This window comes from Capsicum annuum, chromosome 1, assembly GCF_002878395.1.
Source record: "Capsicum annuum cultivar UCD-10X-F1 chromosome 1, UCD10Xv1.1, whole genome shotgun sequence".
Classification (NCBI taxonomy): Eukaryota; Viridiplantae; Streptophyta; class Magnoliopsida; order Solanales; family Solanaceae; genus Capsicum; species Capsicum annuum.
In genome coordinates, this window is record NC_061111.1 from 243,612,261 (window position 1) to 243,621,887 (window position 9,627).

The 9,627-nt window shown below is 38.1% G+C and overlaps 1 protein-coding gene across 2 annotated transcripts in view; it reads right to left on the reverse strand.

Annotated features, from left to right (window-relative positions):
• Window positions 1-976: 976 nt before the first annotated feature.
• LOC107849517 (autophagy-related protein 18a) overlaps window positions 977-9,627 on the reverse strand; it is a 12,784-nt gene continuing 4,133 nt past the window's right edge. For both annotated transcript variants that reach the window (XM_016694080.2, XM_016694086.2), the window contains exons 2-5: window positions 6,427-7,380; window positions 5,129-5,330; window positions 1,992-2,118; window positions 977-1,257 (exon numbers count right to left, since the gene is read on the reverse strand). In XM_016694080.2, coding sequence (XP_016549566.2) covers window positions 1,167-1,257; window positions 1,992-2,118; window positions 5,129-5,330; window positions 6,427-7,275 — 1,269 coding nt within the window. In that variant the 5' untranslated portion in view covers window positions 7,276-7,380 and the 3' untranslated portion in view covers window positions 977-1,166. The remainder of the gene's footprint in view (window positions 1,258-1,991; window positions 2,119-5,128; window positions 5,331-6,426; window positions 7,381-9,627) is intronic.

Genomic DNA, 9,627 nt, shown 5'->3' on the forward strand with positions numbered 1-9,627 from the left:
AAGTGGTCCAATGACTATTAAATGATAATAATTTAACCGACTGACCATAATATGATAAATTAATTAAATATTAATCATTTATTTTCAAAATGACCAGTAGGTGTACTTTTCTCCCACACAAAAATGAAAAACCTCTTTTTTCTAGAATTACAACTTGCAACTATTACTCTACCTGTCTACCAACACCCTTCCATAAAACTGTAGGATTTCGCCACCAACCAACAACATATTTTAGAAATAATATCTCAATCTCAAATAAGTTAGAGATGATTTTCACTATATTACTCTATTTAAACTTATCTCATGTCAATATTATGCAACTAAACGTATTAACTCTCTAAATGGTCAAATAAAAAAAAACTCCTAGAGAACATAAGACCTACAATAAAAATGTGACATGCCTAAAACATATTTTTCACATATAATTATTGTTTATATAGATCTTTTTCTTTCATTGTGTCCTATGTTTCACTACCCTACCTGGACCCCGAAAATATTGTAGGTCCTGCGAGACAACCTTCCACATGATTTTAGGTCTACCAAGTGCTCCTTTAATTAAACACCTTCACTTCTCATGGTTTCAGACGTATAGATCAATGCATCTAGAGGTCGAAGCGCGACATGACCAATGATATGTAACAACCAACTTCTCTCATTTTATCTTCGATGTGTATTCAGTAAAAACTGAAGTAAAATGGTACTGTGTTTATGAGTGGTAAAATAAGAATCAGCCCAAAACTTTGGTCCTAAAAAGTGAAGAAAATTTACAAATACCATTGCCCCAAAGTAGAAATAAGGTAAATGAAGCAAGTTTGAGCAACAAAGAACTAAAATGGGCAGCCCAATGCATTAAAGCTATCGCTATGCCCAGGATCTGGGGAAGGATCCCACCGGCCACCACAAGGGTGTATACAAAGAACTATTGAAAAATAAATAAACTACACATTTTCTGGCTAGAACGAAACAATTATGGTTCTAAATTCAACTGTGTATTTTATATTTTGTTAGCATACTAATAAGTCTATGTTCTTTACATCAACTTGTTCAAAACTGTTGGTTATCGCTACAGCTTTACCATGCTAAATCACTATATACAACAGCGTATACCACGACTAGGGAAGCAAATACTATCCTTGCATAGACAGGAAGGTCAATCCAATGTTCCATCACGGGGAGTTTTCGGACTTGAGAAAGTTGTGAATCTCCAACTGAGTCATCTCTTTGCCAGAGGCTGGGTCGAATTTGCATCTAATAAAGCTGCATGACAAGTTCATGGCATATCAATAATGTGACCAAGCAAATCTTACCAAGAGATGTAAATGTACACATTGGAAAAAACAAATTGATATTCGAAAGGGAAGTAACATTATGTGTGTATGCATTAGCAAGTGTTTGTGTGGACGACAGATACTCTTAAAACGATCAATCACACACATCAAAAATCTTACATTTAGAAAAACGCATTAATTGAGGAACAAGTAGTTACAAAGAGTAAGGAAGATCATATTACTTCTTAAATCAATCTCTTATCTTTGGTTCAGCAGTTGTGATTTTTGCAGCCCTATATTTTGGTATTGACTCTATGTGCATGCATTGAATTTATCTTTCTTAACCCAAATAATGGATGATGAACCGGCATATTAGCATTTCTCTTTACTCCCTAAGTAGCAGGCTCTAAGATGTTCATGCTATGCCACTTTTTATGTATTGTCAATCTAAACCGTTTTCTACATAAGCACTGGTAATAGTACACTATGTATATATCAATACACAGGTATGGTTAAATTCTTTATACTTTATGACTGGTCGCACAATATTCTGTCAATTTCATCTGTCAAAACAAGAAAAGCATAACAGAGACAATGTGAGGTCTGGGCTTAATTCTCTCTGTCGTCCAACGTGGACCTCTTGTATGAAGTATAGGTATTTATATGTACTACAAGAGAAATATTGCATAATATATGTCATAAATTCTCGGAAAATGGGCATACCTTCCATCCAAGCCAAGAATTGACAATGTATTCTTTTCATGACCAAAAGTAACAATGTACTCGGAATCTCCAGGCAATCTGAATTGAGCCACAGACCATTCTGAGCTAAAATACTTTGGAAGCACTCCTGCCAAAATGAAACCCAGATTCAGTATCTGAGAAAAGTATCAGAAGAACACTATAGCTACTTTCCAGCCTCGCCATTTAACAGTTTGTCACGTAATTGGGTCAACTTGAGCCAACGGGTAATTTGATATATATAAAGGGAGAAAGGTACATCGGGAGACACTCAATTAAGAAAAGAAACTAAAAAAGTTCTTGACAAAGCTTCATGTTTGACATTTTCAAGGCCCTTCCAGAGAAACAAAACAGAATATTATTGAGTATGCATGTGAGCCATGCCACGGTGCCTCGCATAACCGATCCCAAGTCTTACAAAAGGGGAGGGCTGCACATGGTTGACCGCCAACATAAAAATAGTTGTTATGAAAATCCAGCCTCAGTTAATTAGTGATTAAGGTGTAGTTGGTTGATGCATGTAGATCGCCAAAGTCAAAGATAAATCCTTTTCCATTTAAACAACCCTATTGCAACGAGTTAACACCCCTCGTGATCCTCCAATATATCAGAGAAAACAAGTGATCTTAATTCGTTACACTCAAATAAAGCAAACTTTGTCAGGAAAATCTTGTGTACTGACACGGATCCTTCACTACTAGACTCCAGGTGTATGGAAGTTAATCTATTTAATTGTAACGTGGGTGTTAAAATATGTTATGAATAATACTACTGCACTAGAAATAGCTACAATTTAACGAGTATTAACTCCATTATGAGGTTAGAAATATTTATTTGTTGCCATAATAAATTGACCAAGAAAGCAAACACTTTTGTGCAGGAATGTTCAAGGGTATTTTAGATGTCCGTTCAGGACAGCGGAATAAGGTTTTTATAGTAGTGAATAGTGATATCCTAATTCTCATATGAGGTGCGTATGAGCAGACTAATGCAGAATTTAGAGAATCACAAAAAGAAAAAGGCAGCCTGGTGCACTAAAGCTTCTGCTATGCACATGGTACGGGAAGGACCCCACCACAAGGGTGTATTATACGCAGCCTTACCTGGACCTGTCATTTCTGTCAGAGGCTGTTTCCAAGGCTTGAACCCGTGACCTCATGGTCACATGGAGGCAACTTTACCAGTTACTTCAAGGCTCCCCTTCAATTTAGAGAACCCCTAAAAATTAAAAAATGACTTGCATGCCGCTAAGACATAGTTTCAATAGATATATTAGGGTAAGGGGAACGTTAATGAAATGACTGAACTAACATTCACAATGAACAGAAAAAGAGAGAATCTAATCTAGAGGGAAACCCAAATTGAAAGCCTTTTGAGTGAAAAAACGAGATGAAAGAGGGGAAGAAAAGAGAAAAGTTAGCAGTTCGATTTCCCTTGTTTGGTTTATATAGTAAAAGGGAACTCCTCTATATTCAGAGAAGGAAAAAAAAATGTCACCTACTTTGTAATTGTACAGCAATCATGATTTGTTTTCCCCCTATCCTTTATTTACAAACGCCAACAACAACAACAACATACCCAGTATATTTCACAAAGTGGGGTCAGGGGAGAGTAAGTGTACGCAGTCCATACCACCACCTTGGAGGTGAGATAGAGAGGTTGTTTCCGATAGACCCCCGACTCAAAACAAAAACAATCTACAAAAGCGATAGTAAAGGACAAGAAACAATGGGTATTAACACACCAAATAACAATATAAACAAGACTATTACCAAGTAATATGACAAATGATAATACACTCTGAAACAAGACTACACTATGACTACTAGCACAGATAACAAAACAAAGACTTCCTACCCACTAGGAAGGACGTACTCCTTCCTACTAACCTTCTACCTTTATTTGTCTCCTCCACGCCTTCCAATCTAAAGTCATGTCCTCGGTAAGCTGAAGCTGCTCCATGTCATGTCTAATCACCGCCCTCCAATATTTCTTCAGTCTACCTCTACCTCGCTTGAATCCATCCCTAGCCAATCTCACACCTCCGCACTAGGGCATCTAGACACCTCCTCATCACATGGTCGAACCATCTCAACCTTGCTTCCTGCTTATGGACTTCCAACGAAGCCACTCCCACCTTATCTTGAATAACCTTATTTCTAATCCTATCCTTCCGAGTAAACCCATACATACTTCGTAGTTTCTCATCTCAGCCACCTTCATCTTTTGGGTGTGCGAGTTCTTGACTGGCCAACACTCCTCCCCATAAAACATAGCTGGTCTAACCACTACTCTGTAGAACTTGTCCTTGAATTTCGGAGGCACCTTCTTATCACACAAGATTCCAGAGGCGAACCGCCATTTCATCCACGCTGCCCCAATATGATGAGTGACATCCTTGTCGATCTCTCAAATAATAACACTTTCTATAAACTTTCTTGAATATGTTTATATGCTTCCAAGCTATAGAGAAAACTTTGTATTGGGTGGCAAGGGATCACAAAAGCTTCCGTTTCCAGAGCTTGGGTTGATGGCCCAAAAAGTATGTTACAGGCAAAAAATGGTAGATGACACTACACATAAGCTTAAATATTAATTGAAATGAAACTATGGCTGTCTAAAATGCAAGGACAATTTAGATACATCAAGGTGACAACCTGGACACTTGTCCTTTTGGCAACTAGACTTTAGAAGTGTAAAAAGGGCAAGTGCCTAATGTGGAATCAGATTTAGTTTAAGCTGTCTAACTCTTAGGTCAATTGTTCAAGCTGAAGTGTATAATGGAAGATTGAGCTAAGGTTCTCATGGAGAGATATTTAGCAAGTAGGCTGTTGCCGTTTATGCTAACCGCTTTGGAGCATTTGTCAGCTGAAAACAAGTCTACTGCTGTTAACTATCATTCAAAGAGTACTTTGAATTTGCATGTGATAAGTCGCCATAGTTTCTTATATAAACTACTGATCCAGGACATTCAAATATTGAATAAAACTTACAAGGCATCCAGATCAAAGGTCAAATAACTTTACACTAGAACTCCACATGACTGTTTGCAACAGAGAGAGAAAGAGAGAGAGAGCGAGATCAGAGAACATTAAATGTGTATCAGAAGGGAACCATACCTTTGATGAAGGGGAGCGGTGAAGTCAGTGCAGCCAAGGTAACACGGGAATTACGAGAACCTTTAGGCTTAACTTGACTCCCCAGATTGACCTTGAGCCTAAAAACATGAACAGTGCCTTTGTCACTAGAGACTGCTAACCACTGAGCAGTTGGAGAGAATGAAACACTGTGAATTTCTGCTCTATCAGCACCTCTCCTAACCTGGATCATACATGCCATGTGATTTGCCAAAACTAGGTATGTCAAAAGCATTGCTTAATTGATACATAGGAAAATTAAAAAACTCAATCTAGCTTGTAGTTTGTGTCTGGATTAAGTACTTCTCTTAGCGGGGAAAGTAGAAAAGCAAACCACAAACATTACAATCTATATCAGATATGTCTACTGCTGTACCATCGATGACAATAACAAATATGACACTTGTAATCATGGGAGAGATGAAAAATAGATAGAAAATAAAAGGAATTGGAAAAATTTAACAACATTATGTTCTTTAACTCTAATTCCTCCTCAAGATAAAAAAGTTGATGAAGAAACATCTATCTCTCCTCTCATGCAATATCCCGATATGCCCCAAATGGAGGTTGACAAGGAACCTTACAAGCCAAAGGCACATATGAATGAAGATTTATATAGAAGAAACGTCTACATTCAATTTTAATAAATTACAATATGTTAGGCACCAGAGGGTATGGCCTAGTAGTTAATGAAGTGGGTTGAGTATCCTGAGGTCTCAAGTTCAAATCTCAACTGAGACAAAAAAAACTAGGTGATTTCTTCCCATGAAATTATTCGAGGTGCACGCAAGCTGGCCCGGATGCCATGATTATCAAAAAGTACAATCGGTAGACAGAGGCTAGCAAAGAGCGCACACTGAGTACCAAATCCATGCAAAGACTTTCTGAGTCATGGATCACAGGGAACACAGATTAAAGACTCAATACGTGATTTTAAGACATTAGGAAATGGTTTATAGGTGCAGTTTACTTGAGAGTAGCAGCGGAAGTCGAGGAATTTCAAGATAACAGTGCCATTTACCTATCCATGTTTAGCATATGCAAATGACATCAAAGCAACATTGTTTTGATCAAGGAGAGTTATAAAATGAAGAAAAAGGACGCGGATATGCTGGATACAAGAAGTACTTTGACGAAGTCAGTTTTGCAGTCCAAAAGCTACAAATTGTTGATATTCAGGTGAAAGAGAAAATATGAAAATGCTACTATTACTTACAAAAGCTTTGTAATAAAAGAATACGAAATACCTGGGCAGAACTAAACAACATTCAAAATCTTACCTCCTGCAACAATGAACAATCCTGTGTGCTGAAAATCCGGATGAGAGTACCCTTGATACTTGCTGTTGCCAGCACATCCCCCTCATGACTAAGAGCAAAAGATGCAATCCTAGAATCATGTGCAAAAACAAACTTGGTCCTTTTTGATGTGAAATTCTCAACCCGAACTTGACCATTTTGCAACCCAGGGCACACCAGCACAGGTGACACAGCTGTTTGTGAAATCTCACAAAGTCCTTTTGGGTTTGAAATTGTCTCAATCTGGTGGACGAGCTTCACATCAGCAAAATTATATACATAAATCTTCTGCTCAAGTATAACTACGATGCAGTCCCGTCGAAGCCGCACACCGCGCACAGCCGACCTGAAACGAAGCTCTCCAATGCAACGGCTCTGATGGTCATCCCAAATTATGACATTGTTTCGAGGATATTGTGGATTGTCTCCATTTCCCACGAAGACTAGTATATTGCTTCTGAAGAGCATCTCAACAATTCCAATACCACCTCCATTATCAAAGTATCGTCGAAACATCTCACAGAAAGGGTCACAGCTATAGACACTAATGCCGCAATCAGTGCCAATGGCGAAACAGCTACCATTTTGATTGAAGGAAACACGGTATAGAGTTGAAATTGATTTATTGATGAGGCCAGGGTTAGGGCATAGATTAAGGTGACTCTGCTTAGGATCATTATCTACCTGTTCAACAGCAGCTTGTTGTGGCTGAGGCTGTTGTTTGTGTTTCTCATCTAGTTGCTCTAAGTAAGGTTGAAGCATTGGTGACGAGAAGTTTGAACTAGTGTTTGGGTGCTGAAATTGTGGCGGGAAAGGGGAAACAGTGGCCATGGACAGGGATTAGTAAGAAAACGTAGAGAGGTATCAAGCTTAAGTTTAAAGCTAAACAGATAATGTTTCCTATCTGATACTCACACCGCACATGCGGTCATCAATCTGCATCAAAAAGACAAAAATTTAAAACTAGATCTATTATTATCAAACTGGTATGATTTGACATTAAACTTGATCTTAGGCAAAAGGCCAAGGAAGGTATAAAACGAGCTAAGCTTGATCTTAGCCAAAAGGCCAAGGAAGGTGTACTACTACTCTATTGATATACATACAAGCATTGATAAATAATCTTCAAAAGGAAAAAATAAATAAAAAGATATTCAAAGGGAAATGCTACAACAAAATCAAAATTAATTTTTCCATTAACATATACTAAACAGCCTCAATTGGTTCTCCAGACTGGTCAACACACATTGTTCTTCCTCGTTACTTCTGGTTTATTGACAACATGATGAATAAAGGAACGTCATGGTTAATTGAGGTTTGGATACTTATCCTATTGTACTGGTGAACTTGTAAATGAAACACCAAGGATTTCAGTCTAGTTCCATCAAGTAATGCTGCAGGGTCTGTTTTCCTTCTTTATTCTTTCTTCGACATATATAATTTTGCCCCCTTGAACCATACAATCTCGCATCATAAATAAGACAGTAAAATAGAAAACAATGCATTAACACTAAAAAAATACATCAATTTGATGAATAGATAAAACAATTCCAACAAAACAGTTGGCTATCGACCTCAGTATGATTAAAAACTCAATACGATTATTATACAATAATGAAATTGTACTGTCTTGGCGGAAAAAGATTAAGTTAAAAGAGAAATCATAAATTCCGAGTATCCTCGGGCCTCGGCAATATTGATGAACATAATCAAACAACAACATACATTGCGTAATCACACAAACAGGGTCTACGGAGGGTAGAGTGTACGCAACTTTACCCCTACCTCGTGGAGGTAGAGAGATTGTTTCAGAAGACTCTCAGCTCAAATTCAGCAAATCAAAATAGTTATGATAAAAGGAAACATGACAATGAAGAAAACAAGTCAATTGATACAGAAAGCAGTACAGAGCATCCAGAAAAAGACCAGTAACAACAACGATATAATGTGGTAACCGAAACACAAAAGACAACAGATGATACTAACTATCAAAAGCAAGAAACTACATGTATAAGCCTAATACTACTAAATACATTGTGCTTCCATACTCCCACCAAGCTTAATCCCACCGAAAAGCGGGACAAAGCTCAACTACCAACTAACCTTTTACCCCAACCCGTGAAATCCATAGCCTCCTTCCTATCTAAGGTCATGCCCTCGATAACTGTCTAATCACTTCTTCCTAATACTTCTTTGGCCTAGCTCTACCTATCAAAAGCAAGAAACTACATGTATAAGCCTAATACTAATAAATATATTGTGCTTCCATACTCCCACCAAGCCTAATACCGCCCAAAAGCGGGACAAGCTCAACTATCTACTAACCTTTTAACACAATGTGTAACCTCCATAGCCTTCACTCCTATCTAAGGTCACGCCCTCGATAAACTGAAGCTAGCATCATGTCTTGTCTAATCACTTCTTCTTAATACTTTTTTGGCCTATCTCTACCTATCAAAAGCAACATGTCTAAGCCTAATACTAATAAATATACTATGCTTCCATACTCCTACCAAGCCTAATCCAGCTGAAAAGCAGGACAAAGCTCAACTACCTACTAACCTTCCACCCCAACCCGTGACCTCCATACCCTCCTATCTAAGGTCATGCCATACCCTCGATAAACTCCAGATAGCACCATGTCCTATCTAATCACTTCTTCCTAATACTTCTTTGGCCTATCTCTACCTATCAAAAGCAAGAAACTACATGTATAAGCCTAATAATACTAAATACATTGTGCTTCCATAATCCCACAAAGCCAAATCCCATCGAAAAGCAGGACAAAGCACAACTACCTACTACCCTTTTACCACAATCCGTGACCTCATAGACTCTTACCTAAGGTCATGCCCTCGATAAACTGAAGCTAGCATCATGTCCTGTCTAATCATTTCTTCCTAATATTTCTTTGGCCTATCTCTACCCATCAAAAGCAAGAAACAACATGTATAAGCCTAATACTACTAAATGCATTGTGCTTCCATGCTCCCACCAAGCCTAATCCCGCCGAAAGTTGGGACAAAACTCAACTACCTACTAACCTTCTATCCTAATCCGTGACCTCCATAGCCTCCTATCCAAGGTCGTGCCCTCGATAAACTGAAGCTAGCACCATGTCCTGTCTAATCATTTCTTCCTAATACTTCTTTGGCCTATCTCTACCTATCAAAAGCAAGAAAC